General features: G+C 48.3%; 1 protein-coding gene across 1 annotated transcript in view; it reads left to right on the forward strand.

Annotated features, from left to right (window-relative positions):
• Window positions 1–19650, forward strand: part of SH2D4B (SH2 domain containing 4B) — a 101084-nt gene that overhangs the window by 74044 nt on the left and 7390 nt on the right. Inside the window, exon 6 of the mRNA XM_089897780.1 lies at window positions 2506–2630. Within this exon, the coding sequence (XP_089753906.1) occupies window positions 2506–2630 (125 nt within the window). The remainder of the gene's footprint in view (window positions 1–2505; window positions 2631–19650) is intronic.

A 19650-nucleotide genomic window follows, 5' to 3' on the forward strand; every position in this document is an offset into this window, starting at 1 on the left:
CCAGCAGTGCGTTGTCAGACTTGTGTTTTGTGTGAGACATAATATCTCAGTGAAAACTTAAATTTGCATTTCTATTTATGTGTGAGATGAAGTATTTTGTATATGTTTAAGGGCCTTTGGTATTTCTCTATCTGTCTGTTCATTTCCCTTCCTGCCTCTTCATTGTGTTATTGGTCTTTTCGCCATCTGTTTCTAGGAACTCCTTAAATATTAGGGAAAATATTAGGGATGCTTTTCTTTGTGATAAACATTTTTTCCCCCTCAATTTGTCATTTGTCCTTTGACTTTTATGATGATGTTTTCTGTCATGCAGGAGTTCTTTATTTTTATGAGGTCAGATTTTCTTTTATGTTTCCTGGATTTGGAGACATAGTTAGAAAAGCCTTCTTCCTCTTGTGCTTTTTTTTTTTTTTTTTTAAAGGAGACATATAATTTGTCCTTCAGGCCCAGAAGACAGAGCTGCATGAACTGTGTTGCAGTCTGGCTCCAGGCTCGCTGTGTGTGGCTGTCAGTAGAGGAGGAGAAGTGACAGCCACAGTGTGCCGTCTTGGGTGGAGCAGGGGGACCAGGGACCATGCAGATGGAGCGGCAGAAGCCATGCCTCAGCCTCCTTCCTGTGGCTGCCCCATGGAACAGGTCCCCGTGGCCTCACTGCCCTCAGCACTGTGGTGCTGGCACCGGCGGCCGGCACCGGCGGCCAGCCCACGCTTGCCCGGTTATGCTGGGGGCAGACACATTGTTGATGGGAGAGAGTTCCAGGTGCAGGAGTGAGGCTTCTGGCCAGGTGGCCTCTTGGAGCACTTGGTCCTAGCATTTATATTCTGGGGAATCAGATTCTCTGCTTAGAAACAGAGGGACAAGAGTGAACGAATTTTCCTTGCTGTTATTTATAACCTCCTCTTGCCTTCTAAGGAGAATGAGTCCTAGAAACCAGAGGATATTTCTTCCCCCTGAGCACAGTTATTTATTGGGGAAGGCGAGTGTGAAGGAAGAGGCTGGGGCAGGGCTGCAGTGTTCCGCTTCATAAAGAGGGAGAGCACCTGAGGTTCCTGAGAAGAGGGAAATCCTCAAGGGCGGATACAGAGGAGCAAAGCTGGTTGGAGGGGGTGTTAAAAAAAAGCCTGCAGAGGTGGCAGCGGGAAGCAAGGGGTTTGGAGAACAGACTCCACTGATGATGGCTTTAGGCTGTTCAATGGAACCTCACCCTCTTATTGCATCTTTTCTAAAATCTACAGTGTTCACTACTGTGTGTGTGTATGTGGATTCATTTTAGGGCAGGTAAAAATAGGGGCTCATTCTGGGGTTTGCCAGGAAGTGCTGGGCTCAGCATCGAAGTGTTGGTTGGTGCAGGGGAAATGCAAAGACTTGGGGACTTCGTGCTGGTGTTTATTTCATAAGAGACGACGACAGTGGTGGTGAATTCTAAATGCCAGTGCTGTGAGGTGGACAGACAGCAGTGACAGTGTGAGCCTTTGCCAGGTTGCTGTCACTCAGGGGGAAGGGTGAGAAAGCTGTGCTTGTTCATGCTGGGCCCAAAGTCTGCTGAAGCTCTATTTTCATCCCATACAGCAGTGCAATGTGATCTTGCTGCATATCACCTCAACACACAGTGGTGTGTGTTGTTACGGGGAATGTGCTGTCAAACCCTTACTGGGCTTCATGTCAGTGGGGCTCTAGTACAGCGGGGTCTCACGTGGCCCCGTCTCTGTATACGTTCAGGAGCCACAGTATAACAATTAAAATCTGGGCTTACTTATGAGAAAATATCAAAAAGCATCTAATTTATTACTCAGACCTTCTTCAGGTGCCCCTCTTCATCTCCCTCCCAGGATCTTCAATTCCACACCTGCTTCTCCATCAAAAGTCAGCCCGTGCAGCGACTCTTTCCTCCCCTCTCCCTTTCCCCTGTCCTTTTCCCTCTTACTTCTTGGTGGTGAAGCTCAGCCGTTTCCAGAGCACATTGAGGCTGTTCACTGTCCTGGTTCTGCCTCATAAAACATGGAAGGCTAGCTGGCCAAGCCAGGTGTCCCCTTAGATGGCAGCAGTGGGTGAGACGGGGAGGGGCAAAACCAGAGTTCTCTTCAGTGCAGGTTTGGGGAGGGCGGAGGACACGCACATGTGAATAATTTTGCTCCTATTACATTACGATCCTTCTTCATAGACGCTGCTGTTTATGCCCTGGCCATTCTAGAGGGCAGATATGCCTTTTCTCTCCCTCTGACATCCCCTCCTATCCTACTTCGCACTCGCACCTGCGTGGCTTTTTTTCAAACTAAGTGACAACAGTTTTCTTTTGGGGAAAACAATAACAGCTGGTACATTGTGACCTGCAAAGCGCCTTCAAGTACCTGGACTCGTTTAATCCTGTCCACAGGCGTGAGTGTGGGCGTCGGGACTGTTCACTCTCACAGTGGTCTCCCCCACTCCCTCCCCCTCCTTCCTTCCCCTCTCGCCGTCCCCCTGCTCTCTCCCTGACTCTGCCACACTCGGTCTCTGTCTCAGCAGGACTTGGGAGCGGCCCCTGTGTCCTGTCTCCAGAGAAGTCATAGTGCGCTGGTTTAAGGAGGAGCAGCTGCCTCGCCGCGCGGGCTTTGAGAGGAGCACCAAAGCCATCGCCCCCTGGTTCCACGGTAGGGTGGCTTTCCGGATCCCTGGGGCAGGGGCAGATCATTTCCACATCTCAGCCTCCCTCTGGGGTTGGTGCGGGGTCCTGAAGGGCCACCACAATCAGAGGAGTCAAGGACTTTAGACTCCGCTAATTCCGCTCCGGCCCCACGAAGACTGGCCGGTCTCCCAAGGCTAAGGCTCAGCGCTCCTGGCTCACCTGCTGGGAGTGGAGTAGAGAGAGGTCCCATGTCTGTCCTTTTTTTGCTCACTGAGTGTGTTGAGCTCAAGGCACAAGCTTTGATTTCCCCAGGGCGTGTGCTGAAACACTGAGTGACCTTGATGGAGATGGTCAGAGACCAAGCACAACATCTGTGAGCGGGAGTCCAGGGGACTGCAGGCCCCAGGGCTGTGGACGTGCACTGCCCTCTCTGCTGGGAAGGGATGAACATGGCTCTTGCCTACTGCCCTCACCTCACAGCCTCCTTGGCCGTCCAGGGCTCCTCAGAGGCATCTTCTGTCTCTGCATTGGGCCTGGTAGGTGTGTGAGTCCCCTCAGGGCCTGATGAGTGAGGTTAATCTGGGAGCAATGAGAAAACCCAGCCACACGAGAGGTGAGGCTAGCCTTTCCGGTTAGCCATGGGCTCCAAGGGGCCAGGGCCCTGTGTCTTAGGCATCTCTGTACTCAGCCCTCACCTCTGCTTCTTACCTGCTCAGGGATCATGTAGAGAAACGCATCCAAGACAAATGAACCCTCTTTCTCTGTTGCCACTGATGTTGAGTTCTTCACCTCAGTAGCATCCCCATCATGTCAGTCAGATTATGCTTAGTTATGCTACAGTGAGAAATGATCCCAAAGTCTCAGTGACGTCTGCCAGCCAAGACTCATTTCTTACCCATGTGACATGCCCAGTGGGAGTTGGTTGTGAACTTTAATCTGGGCCTCAGACAGAAGGAGTTGCCTCTACTGGAAACGCCAGTGATCTCATGACAGAGGGAAAAAGAGGGGCACGGCCAGCGACACACTGGCTCCCGGAGCTTCTGCCTGGAACTGACGTGTGCCATGGTTGCTCACATTCCTCTGGCCAGAGCCAGCCTGGCATCTGTGGTACGGATAGTTTGGAATGATAATAGAATCTGTTGGGACCACCATCCACTTTCAGACCCCTTCCTTCTCCTGGGCCTCCACAAATCTAACAGAAGGATGGGGTAGCTCTTTATGGCTCAGGAAGTCGACAGTTGACGTTCACGTGTGGTCTAGCTGTGTGTCCTGGGAGCTGGTCCTGGGGATTCCCTGCCTCTAACTTCTGTCCCTGTTATGTGTCCCTGTAGCCCCTGTGAGAGGTTCCATTTGCATCACTGCTTTCCTGTTCATTTGTATATTATAATAATCATGGAAACGCAAAACTAGCATCTTGGGCACCTGCGTAGTGCAACTTAAAAGTTCTGTCGCGGTTGGGGTTTGTCAGAACCACTGGCTGCTCTGCTGCACTTGTGGCAGCCAACGGAGAAGGCACGGCAGAGGTGCTTACATTTATCTTTAGCTTTATTTTCTATCCTGATGAAAAAGACATGTACTTTTTATATTGTCACAGAAGAAACAGAACCGTGATTTTTTTTTTTTTTTTTTTGCGGTTCGCGGGCCTCTCACTGCTGTGGCCTCTCCCGTTGCGGAGCACAGGCTCTGGACGCGCAGGCTCAGTGGCCATGGCTCATGGGCCCAGCCGCTCTGCGGCATGTGGGATCTTCCCAGACCGGGGCACGAACCCGCGTCCCCTGCATCGGCAGGTGGACTCTCAACCACTGCACCACCAGGGAAGCCCCAGAACCATGATTTAAGTCTCGAAATTTACGTAACTGATTTCGTGTTCTTCTCACAGTTCCACCATAAAGCCTGCAGGAATGTTGCTAATTCACGGACGAGAGCTATGTGTCGAAGTTTTCATTGATCTGTGACAAGATGAAAGGAAAAGGCTCACATATGGAGGGTGGCCAACTATCTTTGCTTGAAAAGGACTGTGTTGTACTCGAAGATGATATCCTCTCCTCAGTTTTAGTATTAAAATGTCCTATGTCTTATGAATTGATGGTGATAGTAAGCAGTAGTTATTTTTTTTATATACTGCCTTTGTTCAGAAGAGCAAAAAGGGAGCAGCCCCATGTTGGTTTCCACCCTTTTTACTTATACCTAAAACCCCAAAGTCTGGAACTTCTGGTATGGTCCAACTTCTCTTCCAATGTAGCAATTCCCTACAGCATCCTTTGTGGGACCCCCCCCATGTTAATCTGTCCAAGAGAAGAAACCTCCTGCCCCACAGTCTAATTGTTAGGGAGTCCGCTGCAAGTTGGCTGGGGCTCTGCTCTCAGCTGGTCTTTGCTGGGCATCTTCGTTGGGGCGGCTCTGCCCCGTGTAGCTCTCAGGCTCCTCCTGGGACTGGCAGGCTAGCCCAGGCATGCTCTTCTCAGGAACCAGAGAGCACGTGGCAGCATGCTAGGCTCCAGAAGTCTAGCCTCTGAACCAGCACCCTGTCACTTTCACCTCGTGCCATTGGCCACAATATGTCACAGAGTTGAGGCGCTGGGAAAAATCTTCTGCTCCTTTCGTGTGAGGAACTGCAAAGCCATGTGTCAAAGGGTATGGAGACAGGGAGGGGAGGAGAATTTGAGCCCATAATGCCATCGATCGCAATCCCAATATAAATCTTTTCTTTCCTGGGGAAAGCGTTCCTAGTTAATTTAGATGGATTTTAGATGCAGGTTAAAAAGGACTGCTGTGACTTCTATTTTCTTCCCTTCTATCAAACGTATTTGGATGTGTCGAGGTCTAATCCAAAGCGCGATGTGGGCAAGGAGTCTGAAGATCTGGGGCCCCTCTAGAACCCTGCAGCTCTGTGACCTTGGGTATGTCCTTTAAATTCCCCATCTGTGATGATAACGTTGACTCCACAGGATACGTATGAAGATCAAGCCACCAAATGCGCTCTGTCCGCCATAACGAGCCGTTGGCATGAGTGCTGACGCACTGAGGTGGGCCACTAGAGACCCCACCTCCCCGGGGAAACAGTTTGGGGACGTGGGCTCAGAGCACAGAGCGGGAGGGAAGGAGGAACTGGCTCCCCGCTGGGACCACGGGGTTCTTGATAAAGTCCCCTCTGTTAAAGAGAGAGAGAAAATGTTAAAGTCCTTCCTCGTTTCTCCTCGGTTCATTGTTATGTTCCAGTGGTTCTAAGAGAGACTTCTGGTATACAAAAATACTCCTGAGAAAAGCTAGTGCATATAAGCTTGACGTTGGGGGAAAAAAGTATCTATTTTTGGACTTCAACATGTATCTAAAACTATTAAGAATATCCTCTGTCTGAACACTGGCTCAGTCAGAACCCATTTCTTTTCCTGAGAAAAGAAAACAGTCTAGAAAACAGTCACACTTGGTCTGTGGTTCATTGTCCTGGCAGCAACCCACTGGCTGTCTGCGGCTGGCCCTTAGTTAGGGCTTGGCGGGGAGTGGATGGGGCAGATTCCCGGCTGCGCAGTGGATGGTGGAGCTGGGGCTCCGGAGTGGATCTCCTGATGGCCTGTCCTGCATTCAAGTGGGGTGTTCCCATCACGCCTTTTCTGACAAGCACCATGTGGATGGTGCAGCCTGCGGGGGTCCAGCAGCCGGGGGTGGCTTTCCGTGCAAAGCAGAGCTCCTAAGTGGAATGGGCACTGCGTCCTACCTGCCCATGCTGCGACTTCAGGGCACACGTGGAGGAGAGGAGTGTTGAAGGTCCCAGGGCTGCAGGGTTCTAGGCTGGGTCCCTCCCTTCAGGTTCCTTGTCCACCTTGCTCTTGACCACAGCGCATCCGAATGTCTTTGAAGGGGGGAGGGGGGAGAATGTAGGAGTCATAGCATTGTTAGTGATTATTTGGGGAAATGTTTGTGTTGCAGAAGGGGGGAACAGAGCCACTACTCCCCAGTCTCTGGAGTCCTGTCTGGAGAAAGGGAGATTATTAAAGGGGCTCGGGGGCTGGGAGTTCTAAAGAGACACATTTCACTTCAACAGAAGAAAGGTGGTTGCAGCTACTATTGGGCAGCAGGATGGCTGTTGGACTCCTCAGATGGCAGGCCCGAGGGCCCTTGAGAGCTTTCTCTCCTTAGCATCTGGGATGCAGTGTGATTCTGCTGGCATTGCACCAGGACCTCCAAAGTTTTCTCAGGCGGTCAGGAGAATGGGGAAGGCTGGCCAGGGCGTGAGGCTGGCCGCAGAGCAGGCGCCCGGGCGGGAGTCTGCGGGCTGTGGAGCGAGGTGTTCTTCTCCCAGCGACTGTTGTGCTTCTTCTCCTTATTTGTGTCCCTATTACTGATGTTGTTTGCGGTCCAGGAACTGAGGCACAGCAGTGGGCACCCCGTCTGGATGACCCTTCCAGGAGTCCTGCAGGGCGGCAGCCCCTAGGAGGTGGGAAGGATTGTGCCTGGGGAGGCCGGGGCTGAGTGGGAATGGGGTCTTGCTCGCTGCCCCCGGCCCCGGTCCCCCACAGCTGCATGCACCGGGACAGCACATCCTCTCTGAGCTGCAGAGCAGGAAAGGCTTGAACGGGCTGATCAGTGTTCCTCACTGGCTGCCGCTGTGAAGTCTTGTGTGTTTGCCTGGCTGTGTAGACGTGCAGAGTGGTTTGACGTGCACCATCTCACAGGTGCTCTCAACTTCTCCTCGAGCTGGTCATGGTTAGCCCTTTACAGATGAAGACGCTGGTGACCAGAGAGCTTGAGAAGTCACCCTTATTCACCCAGCAGTAAGCATGGGAGCTGGGACAAGATGTAGGGCCTCTGGACCCCAGGTTTTCTTCCTCCACTCTGGTGGCCCCTTGAATATGCTGCTAGCCAGGCAGGGAGCTTGGGGCGAAAAAGTGCCTCCTCTGGATCCACAATCCCTTACTGTATATTCACTTGAACTTCTGTTACGCACGGCCCGAGTTCTTTCTCTTAAATCTCACCCCTCCTCAATCCGTGGGCCTTCCAGAGCAAAGCTGCCACTCGTCTCCTGGCCCAGCTTGAGGGGAAATCTGGGAGCGCCCTGTTTGGTCTTTGGGGTCATTCTCAGGGGCTAGAGTGTCTGGGGCTGAGATGGAGAGAGTGAGCCAGCTAAGCTCTTGTCCTCGGCTTTCAAGATCAGTGGAAGGATAAGAAACTACGTGAGGCTTTGGAACCTGTTGAGAGGTGGCAGCCAGAATGGGGGACCCGGGTGGTGTGGACCCAGGCACCAAATCCATGTGAAGCAAGGACTAGCTGAGGAAACCAGGGGTAGAGAAAGTAGTGGTGGTGTTATAAGGATTACATGTATGATATTTATAAAGTGTTCAGAACTTGCACTAAATGCTTCCACTTGTTACATGGAATAAATCAACACGGTAGCCTTTGGAGATGCATATCGGGATTTGAAGCATGTAAATGTGGCTTCGTACCCTTAGAGTATGCCACTGCTATCACTTGGAAGTAAAGAGAATGATGACATCAAACGACTGTTCACAAAAGGAAGATGGTACATATTTAGCTTTCCCCACAAAAAGTAAAAGTCTGAATTTTTTTCATTATAAATATGATACCCATCTTGAAATTTTTTTAAAAGCTGTGAGGGGTAACACATGGGTCATTTGGAAGGATGATTAGCATGTCATGATCCATCTCATCAAGTCATATTGCTCATTTTCCTTTCCTGAGCAGAATTTGGAATGGAAAATTTCCACCAAATCTGATCCCAAATGCAAACATTTCGAAAGAAGAAAAGAAGTAGGTCAGTTGACCTACTTTTCTCTTAAGTTCTTGCTTAAGCTGTTCCAACTAAGAAATAAAGGAATCTTTTTCCTTCTTTTTAAAAGAATTGTGCACTGGCTATAGGGTATCAAAAAAAAGATTACAAAGAGAGCGAAATTATTTTTTGCTTTAGGAAAGCATCGGCTGTAATGGGGTTCCCAAGATCGTAACTCTTTCCTTTCTGCTCTCTGTAATTCCGTGTTTCTGATTTCAGACCCTTGGTGTCTTGTCTACCTAACACGTTTAGTTTGGATGTTTTGCTGAGATTGTTTTCTGATGCACAGGTGTGGGTAACTAAAATGTGTGGGAAGGGACAGGGGTTGGGGGACCTAGAGGGCTTGGATTTGATAGAACTGATTTTTTATTTTCTATCTGGATTAAATAGAAGCACAGAGTGACAATAGACTTGATTTCTGTTGATGTAATTGATTTAATATACTTCTGACAGTCTCATCGTATTTCTGGTGGCTACAAGAGATTCCTCCTACCTTGCTGACTCCGGGAAGTTTCTATCATAGGTTAGACCCAGGAAACTGCTGTCAGGTTATTTTGGCTCTGGGACCTGTAGTCTAGTTTCCCACCAGTCCCCAGCCCCAAGCTCATCCCAGCCCTGGCACCCAGGGCTCCGGCTCATGCCAGAGCCCTTGGCCTCACATTTCTGTGACGACAGGCATGGGGTTGAGGTGGAAGACTTGGGGTGGGTGGCACAGCTGCTGTGTCTTCAAACCACTAATGTCCTCAAGGTCAGCGGCCTCAAGCAATGAAACACTGGGTGAAAATCACAAGGTGCTGGCTTTGGTTCAGTCTGATCATCTTTTTAGCAGTTAGCTGTCCTGAGATGGGATAAACTACCTCCAGGAGCTGGGAGCACCCACTGCTGGGATGTGTAGACAGAGGCCAGATGGCTCTTCAGTCAAGACAGTGAAAGCGTGCGTTGTCCAGTATGATGGGGGTTAGATCAGATGACACGACTTTTCTCTCCCACCCCTTCCTACTGTGAGCTCTGCTTTCTCTGTTTATCTGAGAAACAAATATGGCGGCTTTGACACTTGCTAGAGAATAAAGTATGGTCACTACAGTAGTTGAGAAGCTTTCTGGAAATGACTTATGTAACACTTATGTTTAATTATGAAAAGTTTATTAGACCCAAATTACCTTCTGTTTAGTACTTAAGTTCTTTATACAGTCACGTGTCAGCGTCATTTGCTTACAGCTTTCGTTTAAAATAGTGATGCTGCTTTGGGGTGTTGTGACTCACACTCCCCCTCATCAGCCCCCCGGGAGTGCACGGGGCAGGAGGGTGTCCCCTGCTTTAGGATTCAACCTCCTGGAAATACTTCCTGCAAGGGATCAACATGGCTTGCAATTAACGTGTGCTTTCTCCTGTAATCGTCACAAATATGCTGTCAGCCCCCTGCAGACAGTAAGGCATTACCAACATTTGTGTAGCCACATTTCAAGTTTAGTTAAGTGTACAAAGAAAATGCACTTTTATTTTTCTATAATTTCTCTGATCTCATGAAGTTATCACCAACCCCTTCTTCCCTGCTTCCAGGCCCTGTACCCTGCATGGGGCTGTGTCTATCTGGAGGTGCCCAGAGGCACCACTTGGACTGGTGGCATCCCTGGGCAGGGGGTACCTGACCTGGTACCACTCCTCCGTCAGGTGTGCACTGGTCTATATCCACAAAGTGTGGTTGGTTGGCCTCATGTGTGGGCTCACACTGGCTTTTATGTTTTACCTGGTAATTCAGTGACCATTTCCTTTGTGCTAGCTTTGTGTCCAGTAAATATCGAACATCCAGTATCTCATTTACCCTTTGCACAACTTTCTGGAAGAGGTAATAATACTAGCAGTTAGGTCCATGGTGCTTACAGTATGTGGGGCCCTCTTCTAAGCACAACACATACTTTAACTTCTTTGATGCTCATAATAACACTGTGTGCTTGCTACTAGCATTAGCCCCGTTTCACAGATGAGGAAACTGAGGCATAGAGAAGTGATGCCACTTGCCTGCGGTTCAGTGTTAGTAAGTGGGGGTGGTGGGATTCAAACCCTGGTGGTCTGGCTCCACAGTCCACGCTCCTATCTGTGACGCACTGTGGCCTTGCTGCCATCTCAAGGTAAGGAACTAGAGGCTCCAAAGGTTAAGAAACTGCCCTGGGGCACACAGTGCCCAGGAGAGTCAGTTCCTTTCCAGTCCAGGATGTCTCCTTGAGGATGAAGAGATGGCTGTTCCTTTAGGAGACATCCAGCCATCTCTGGGCCGTGGGGACAGCTGTTTCAGCTGCCATGCCTTATTCTTGGCTGGGGCAAGTGTCTGCTCCTCGTGCAGCTGGGGCCGCCTCCCATAGACTTCCTGAGGGATGCTATCCCAGTCTCCACAATAAATGCAATAAATGGAGTCCTCATGGAGTAAATGCAGTAAATGGAGTAAAACAGGGAGTTGTCAGAGTTTGGGGTTGTCGAATTCCCTGGGCAGGGGCACCAGGGAGCAGGCTCCCTGTGTAAGGCAGTTAAATCATTTGTTGATTATTAATATTAAGCTTCTGTTGTCTGTGAGACACTGTACTAAGTACAGGGCATGTGGTGGTGAACAAAACTGACAACTTCCCTCCCCTCATGGCACTTACATTCACTTGAAATTAACAGAAAAATAATCGTACTGGTATACTCAAAAGAGAATTTATTGGCTTATGTGACTGGAAAAACCCAAACATCAGGCCAGCTTCAGGCTTTGCTTGATCCAGGGAGCTTAGGTTTTTAGCAACTGGCCTCTCTCCATCGCTCAGCTCTGTTGCGCTCCATGTTGTTTTTATTCTCAAGCAATGCATCAGCCTGTGGTTGCATGCGTGCGTTCATTCTCCTAGGTTCGAATCCAACAGAAGATAGGGCATACTTTTCTCTCAAATAATTTCTGGTATTAGTCCCATTATTCTGCCTTGTTGGCTCTGGTTTGGTCACATGCCCACTCCTGAACCAATCACCATGGCCAGAGGGATGAGCTCTCTGATTGGCTAGGCTTGAGTCACATGACCATCCCCAGAGCAGGGAAGAGTCTATCCCATTGCAACTGTATAGACCGAGTGGGATGGTGTGGCCTCGCAGAGGAAGCTCACCATTCCCTTGCCAGAAGAAGGGCAGATGGTCCTGAGTGGGCAAGACCAATTATGTCCACCATATTGAGGAAAATAACTGGCCTAGTGGAACTCACAGTAAGTGAGACTGGCATGAATCAAATAATGAATTTATGCTTCCAGTTGAGGTTAGTGCTACACAGGATCCTTGTGTAGCCAGTTTCAGAAGTCGTTTTGCTGGGTGGTTGCAACCATGTCATGAACAGCGGCATCAGTGATTTGAACCTGGCATGTCAGCTTGGAGCAGGCAGTCATGGGCGTGGAATGGTGCCTCTTGTGCATAATATATCTGGAACCAAGATGCTTGTCCAGAGAAACACTCGTCTCAGCAGTTAACTGTGGCTAAATTTCATTTGGAGTTATAAAAAATGAAGGCATTTGAACTCATTCATCACAATCTGTGTGGCTTTAGGATGCTCTGAGAAACTGTTGAGAATGAAGCGATTAATAATTCCAGCCCCCTTAATGATACCATCTGGAAAGGACGGCAATAAGAAAGGGGAAGGAAAGTCACAAAAATGAATGAGAAAGGTAATGGAGGAGTTGTTGGCCGGTGAGGTGTAGCTTTGGTGAAAGCTTTAAGAAATACGCATGTCAGATAAATTGAGACCCATAAAAAGTAAAACGTCCTGTCTGGGCTGCCTGCCTTTCTTTTCAGGGAGAAGCTCTAACAGAAATAAAAGGAGCTCATTTGGTTACTGAGGTTCAATTCCAAGCTAACGATTTCAGGGACGGAGGTACGGAGGTGGCAGAGGGGTTGGGAACTGAATCCCGGGTCTGCTTTAGGATTTGCTAACATGTGGATTTATGGGTCCATTAGAGCAGAGGGTCTTTTGCAAGTATGCTTAGAGTGCCTTTCCTTTCCTGGGGCTGCCGCCTGTTAGCGCCGGTGGAGCAAATATTGAATATTTTGATAGTGAACGTGGAGTAGTTGGGGTTTGAGAGCATGTGCGCGGAGTCCAGGGAGATGATTAGGCGAGGTGGCAGGAAGAATGCTCGGGAATTGTGCTCGAGGTGCAGTAACAGACAGAAGTCAGGAGCAGCTGGCTCCACTTCACAGGTGTGCTGGCTGCAAACTCCTGCCTGTGATGTTCACGTGGGGGTGATGGGCGCCTGGGCTTCTTTGCTGTGCCAGCGTACACGTTCCCTTCTGCCTGCCCCACCTTTTCACCCTCGCCTGATGCAACCGTGGGGAAGGGGGCTGCTGCCCTGAAGGGCCTCTGTCCCCTGACCTTGGCCCTGTCTTTTTGGGTAGTGTCCCCACAGAGGGCGCTGCAGTTAGTCGGACTGCCTCTGACCTCCCGAGAAGCCTTGGGCACATCAGGGACCTGTGGGCCCGCTCGAGTCCAGTGCCCTGTTCCCCTTAGTCCCCATCAAGGGCCTCCATCTGTATGCCGGGATTCTGCCTCAGTTTCCAGGTTGCACCTCTGTTTGCTTCTGCCGCTGACCCTGGTGAAAAGCAGGACAGAATGAAAACTTAAGGAGTGGAAACATCACCAATCCTTGGAAGCCCCTGTGTGCTTCTCACCAGGGCAGCCCTCTTCCTTCCATCAGATACGATCCCTATCCTCAGTATTTTGCCCATCATTTCTTTGCTTCATGTATTGTTTATATATTGATCTTCAAACACTAGACTGTTTAGCTTTGTGAGTTTTTCAATTTAATATAAACGGAACTATAGTGTATTTATTTTTCAGTTATTGGCTTGTTTCACACTTCATTGAAAAAAAAATTTTTTTCTCATTGCATTTTCCCACTTCTGTTGTTGGAGAACAACAGAACAACAAAGCCTGTCTTTTAGTGGTTAATTCAGGTGATTTAACATGCATACGTAATATATTATAAAGTTAATATATATCTTTACCCTCTTCCTAAACAAAGATTTTTTAAACTCCAAGCACCCTTCTCTCAACTGATAAGATGTTGTCCAGTATTATAGTTCTATCTTATTCAAACCCTCAAATTACCCATTATTATTATTATTTTGTAAGTCAATATTTATTTTTATTTATTTTTTCACAAGGACACGATTTTAATAGTTACTTATATTAAGATGCAATGTCTGCTAAATTATAAAAATTGCTTAAAAAATATATTGACTCAATTGCACTCATTTCCTTTTCTTTATGTATTGACATTTTTCAAATACTGCATATTGAAATCAATTCAGAACATGATCATTACAACATGTGGTAAATAACTTCATATCTGCCTAACATTGTTCTCATTCAAATTTTAAACTAATGCTTAGCATATTAAACTTTATTGATGAAAATACTACATTCACATATTTCATAAAACCAGAGCTACAAGGGCCTTAGAAAATAATCACACTTGCATGAAATGCTGACAAATAATTTACATATAGCTTCTATACAGCATTCTGTTCACACCAGGTATAATCTTGACTATTTCCTATTATAAAATCATTTCCTATTTCCTATTATAATTATAGGTACACTAATGTTGAACTTACAATTTTAATGTAATTCAATATATATTTTTAAATTGACCTACAGTAGCCATGCTCATCATTCCTTCTAGCATCTCAGATTCTCTGTCTAGGATTATATTTCTTCTAATTGAAGTATATCCTCTAGAATTTTCTTAGTAGTCAAATCTCAAATTTTTTTTTTCTGAAGACATCTTTATTTTTCCCTTCACCTTGAAAGAGTTTCATTAAACACCATTATTTTTTTCTCTGCACTCTGAAAATATTATCTCATTGTCCTCTGGCTTCTATTGTTGCAATGGAGAAGTCAACCATCAGTTTAATTTTTTATTCTTTGCAGGTAATCTGCCTTTTCTCTCTGGTTGACAAAATGAGACATTGAGTAGCTTTGTGCCATTTCACTGTTATGGGTCTTTGACCAGTTCTCAGCATTCACTCTTGAAATATTCCCTCCTCTTCATTCTCCTCTCTCTTTTTTGGGATTCAGCTTATACATGTGTTAGACCTTTCATTCCATTCTCCATGTCTCTTAACCTCCTGAAATGTAGATTAAACTTATGTCACATTTATATAAATATCCCATGGTTGTGTCATTCTTGGTCTTCACTGTGACGCTTCACTCACTTACCCCTTCTTCTCTCCTTTCACCTCATCGTCACTCCTTTCTGCTCACCTAGCATCTACCCAGCCTTCAAGGTGCACTTCCCATCCCCCTTCATTGCCTCTATAAATCCTGCCCTGACTTCTACAGGCCTCATTAATTTCCTCCTTCTTGTGTCTTTCACAGCACTTGCTGTCCTCTGCATGAGATAACTTGGTGTAGAGCAAAGAGCACTGGACTTGGAGTCCGAGGACTTGAGTTCAAATTCTGGCTCCACCACTTAATAGCTCTGTGACCTTGGGTAAGTCACTTCTCTTGCTGACCTTCAGTGTCCTCAGTTATGAACTGACGATGGTAGGGTTGTTAGGAAGGCTAAATGAGATGAGGGCCACTGAGTCCCCAGATACTGCCCAGTGCTGGCTTTGATAGAAGGCCTCTCATGTGACCCTTGGTGTATCCTTTTGCCTTTCTGCTTCAAAACAGAAACCGTTCCTGGTAGACTAGTGGCTTGGGAGCTGGATACCAATGTCACAACTGTGGAAATGGAGCTGTGAAGCAACACTTAGGTGAAAAAGCCCTCAGTGAGTTGAAATCCCTGGCTTGTATGACTCCAATCCATACCTTTCAATCCATTTTCCACCCTTGAACATTCTCACATTCTTCTGTTTAGGAAAGATCAGTAGCTCCCCATTGCCCTCAGAATTAAGTCCATAATCCTTTTTAATGGTATGGAGAGCACTTTGGGGCCTGACCCTTGCCAGCCTCTACACATCTGGCCACTGCCCAGCTCCTACTTTTTAAAACAATTAATTAATTTTTGGCTGCGCTGCGCAGCTTGCGGGATCTTAGTTCCCCAACCAGGGATTGGACCGGCGCCCTCAGCAGTGAAAGTGCAGAGACCTAACCACTGGACTGCCAGGGAATTCCCCCCAGCTCCTACTTTAGCCCTCCCTCCAGCCACAAAGAATCACCTGCTCGTTCCTTTTGCAAACTGCCCTCCTTTCCTTGCCTCTCTGTTTTAACCTTTCTGTTTTCAGTCTAACTGGAGCTTCCATCCCTGGGCTCCAGGGCTGTGTGGGTCGCCTCCCTGAGCCCACGCCCTATAGCCTTTATCGCCACTGGTTACAGCGAGCACCACCCCTCCCCCGCCCGCTCTTAAAAAAATTTTGCTAATCTTGATTTCAGTCCAGAGTCAGAGATTCTGGAATGCAGGAATTGTTTCTCATTTAATGCTGACTCCCAGGTGCCCAGCATGGGACCTGGTTCCTAGAGAGTTCTTGATGAATGTTTATTGAAGGGAGGAAGGAAAAAGGAAAAAAGGAAGGAAGGAAGGAGAGAAAGTGTTTCTGGAAAAACTACATTTCCTATTGTCTGGGGATGAGAATTGGCTCAGAAAGAACGTGTAGCTGCATACTCCAATAATCATTCCAGAGCAACTTACCCTGGAACATCGTCTGGTAAGGCCATCTCCCTCAGCAGAAGATCCTAGTCATTAGCAGAGTTAGAAAGTTTCCATGATCCCAACGGTAAGCTCACTCCCCAGCCAGAAGTGGTGAGGTGAGGCCCTCCCCCTCTTTCCTTGGCCAGGAGGTTGTAGAGTATTTCAGGTAGGAGGTGGGATGGGATATGATTAATGCTAATTCCTAGTACACCTGGCTTCGAGGTGATCCAGAAGAGAGAGAGCGATGGAGAGCAGAGGGAACGGGGCAGGAAAACCTAACAGCCTCTCCTCACCATCATCCTACACGGCCCTCAGCCAATTAATTCTCTTAGGAGTCAGGTTTCCTGTGAAATTCTTTGCCATCCTGAACTATGAGGCTGTATCACCTTTGGTCTTGGGCCAAATCACAAGTTTGATCCCCAGGTAGGTATCAAAGAGGGGGCAGAGTTCACAGATGCTTACTATTTGAGATACCTGGAGAGTCTCCCAGGAATATCCCCGGCTGGGGCCCGGGGGAAGTCCCCTTCAGCAGCCTCTGTTTGAGAGGACTGTGTGCGGGGTGTGGGCAGCACAGCTTGGCAGTACTATGACCATTGCTGCCACCAGCTCAAGGTAACATCCAACACTGGCATGTGTGTAGCGTACTCAGTGTATCCAGTGCAAATTAGTTACATTGTATCGGGTGGTCATTATGTTCTCAGGCACATTCACACGCGTGACGAGCACATTCATGCGTTAACGTAATGAATTCTCAAACAACCGTATGATGTAGGTGTTATAATCAGAACCACTTAATAGATGAGGTCACTGAGCTGGGTTTCAGAGGGGCTTAAGTGACCTGCCCAAGGCCACCTATTGATCAAGTCCTTGAGCTGTGATTTTAGTCCATGTGCCTGATCACTGCTCCAAACAAGCCCCCAACATTCCAGGCACTTGGAATACAAAGATAAGATTTCTGTGTCTGTTCAGGTCTTCCAGAAGCAGAAGTCCAAGAGCTTTATTGGAGGAAATGTCTGTGAAGGATAAAGGGGAGACAGAGCAGGACAGATGGGGAGGGTCTTCTGAACATGGTACAGGTCTGACACCTGTGAAGGAGCAGAGGGAAGGAAGGACAGATTATTGGGAGGAAGAGCCTGATATGGGAGTGCAGCTCAGAGAACATCTTCGTCAGGCTGATGGGAAGCTCTTGAGGAAAGACTGCTTGCTAGAGGAGTCCCACGTTGGGTAGGCATGGCAGCTCTGGTACCCCCTGGGCTCCGTCATAGTACCCCTTGTCCGAGTCAGGCACATAGTACCCCCTGTGCCCAGTGGATCCTGAAGGACCAGCAGCTGGAGGCTGTCAGCTCACCAGCATTGCTGCTCCTTGAAGCAGGGTCTCCCTGTAAGGGAGGCTGAACAGAATACTCCCACGGCCATCACAGGCTCTGCCCTTGAGCTATTCCCAGCCACTTTACTAATATACCATAGAGTTTGGACAGAAGGTTATGAAAGTCCAAAGGTGGGACGTTCTAGGAGCCTCCTGGGATAAAAATGATTTCCTGACAGGGTTAAGCAAGTTGCACACTGAATAAAGGGAAGCCAAGGGGGCTAGTTTGGGGGAGAACGGATTGAAATACAGAAAAGTGAGCTTAGCCATTTTGGCCCAGGGAGGCACCTTTTTCTAGTTCAACCACCCAGAGGGACATCTTTTTCTAACCCACACAAAGGTAGAGTGTAGGTGACCAGCAGCCTGTGATTCCTGGGAGAAAAGAGGAATCCTACAATGAGGATTCAGGGTCAGCTGGGACAAATCGGGCTTTCAGAGCCTGGTGTCCATTGTTCCTGAGCCAGACTCTGCCAGGCGGAGGTCAGTGGGAAGCCCTTCGAGGGTTTTAGATGGCAGAGATGCATGGCATTGTCATTTTGGGGTTACTGGTCACTTTTGCATATTAAAAAGTCAAGTCATATTTAAGTTTGTTCAGTCTCCCGCCCATTGTAACACTCCCCTCCTCTCCAACTCCCAAGTCTAGGCTGGGCTTCAGCTTGAGGTACTTGGAGTTGGGACAGAGGAGACATCTTCTGGTCCTTCTTCCTCGCAGCCCTTGGCTCCATCTCTATTTCCCCTTACTTACCTCCTTGCCCTAGACACCTTTAGGGCCTAGGTCCTCTGGTATTGGGCCAGGGAGGTGGGTGGGGGACAGTGCTGAGTCTTCTGACAAATCCTGGGCATGCCCTTTCGGTTGGTCCTCTTTTGGCTGTCCCTGCTTCTCTGGCTGAACCCACCAAGGCCATCCAAGGAGCATCCTCCCTCCTGCATGGTATGTATGTGTGATTCTTCGGGCACCCTGCGGTGGGAGTGCTTCCCACCCTCTTCTCTCCTTCTCTCTCCCTGGTTTTCTGCTTATACAGCCTGGTTGGGGAGCGGGTGGCTGGCTTGATTGCCTCTTGATAAGTCCTGGGCAAGGAGGAAAGAGGTGGCCCCCATTTGTGTTGGCTGTCTTAAAAGGGGGACATGTGACAGTGTGGTTGCTTCTGTGTCCTCTGCTTTGGGCACAAGGAAGTCCTGCCACACCTCCTGTTAAGTAGGAAGAATATGGGAAGGGAGTGTCCCTACAGTGAAGCATGGCAATGGCACCAGGGGTGCAGTGGCGGGGAGTCACAGCATGCAGTGCCTTCAGGGTCATGGTGATGAGCAGCCCATCTACCTTCTACCCTCTGCTATGTGACTGGCAATAAATAATCCCGCTGAATGAATGCAGATGGTAAACAAGTAGGTGTGTAAGAGGACATTGTGTTGCAATTTACCTTTCCCCCAAATAACAGCTGAGAGCAGGAGCCCACATTTCTGTAGCTCTTCTGTTTATGAAATTATTTTCAATTCTTGGTCTCACTTGAAAGTCGTAATGCGCCCTCGAAGTAGGTAGATTAAGATTGTCACTTAAACGTCAAAGGACACTGGGGAAGTTGAGGGCTTGGCTGAAGGTCCCATGCGCAGGTGAGGGCAGAGGTGGGCAGGTCATCTAGGTCTCCTGACACCCCTCCTCTTCCCACCGCCGCCCCCTCTAGAGCCTGACCTACCAGACACATGGCCTCTCGTTCACTCCCTAGAGGACAGCGGCTCCTGAAGAGCCTTTTGGGGGATTGACCCTGATGTACAAACACCTCCAAGGCCAGACCTGACTCTCCTACTGTGGTGAAGCCACATTGTGTAGGACTGCAGAACCTGAGGACGTTTTGTTCTTTGAGCCGAAGTGGAGCTGAATTATGTGCCCCTATTAAGAAACTGTTTGCCTGGTGTCCACAGGTAGACAGAGGAAGTGTTTTTACTTCTTAAGAGGAAATACTGTTTTCAGGTGCTCACTCATGGGTACCAGAGAGATAACCGAGGCAGTAATCGTAAGTCATTCTGGTCTGGTCATTAAAGCAGTACTCTTAAGGCTCTCCACAGGGCAATTCTTGTTGACTTGTATTTGTAATCGATAGATGCTATAATTCCAGCTCATTTACTAATTCTTTGCTTACCCAGTTTTACCCAATTAATCCAAATTAGTGTGGCTTAATTTGGGGGAAAGCTTGCTAAATTGGGGTCCGAGTAGCAACTCTGCCCCCAGGCTCACTGCTAGTTGCTCCGGGCCAAGGTGTCT

Source organism: Delphinapterus leucas, chromosome 16 (genome assembly GCF_059928025.1).
Source record: "Delphinapterus leucas isolate spDelLeu-1000000601 "Yukka" chromosome 16, BTC_Dleu_Yukka2, whole genome shotgun sequence".
Classification (NCBI taxonomy): Eukaryota; Metazoa; Chordata; class Mammalia; order Artiodactyla; family Monodontidae; genus Delphinapterus; species Delphinapterus leucas.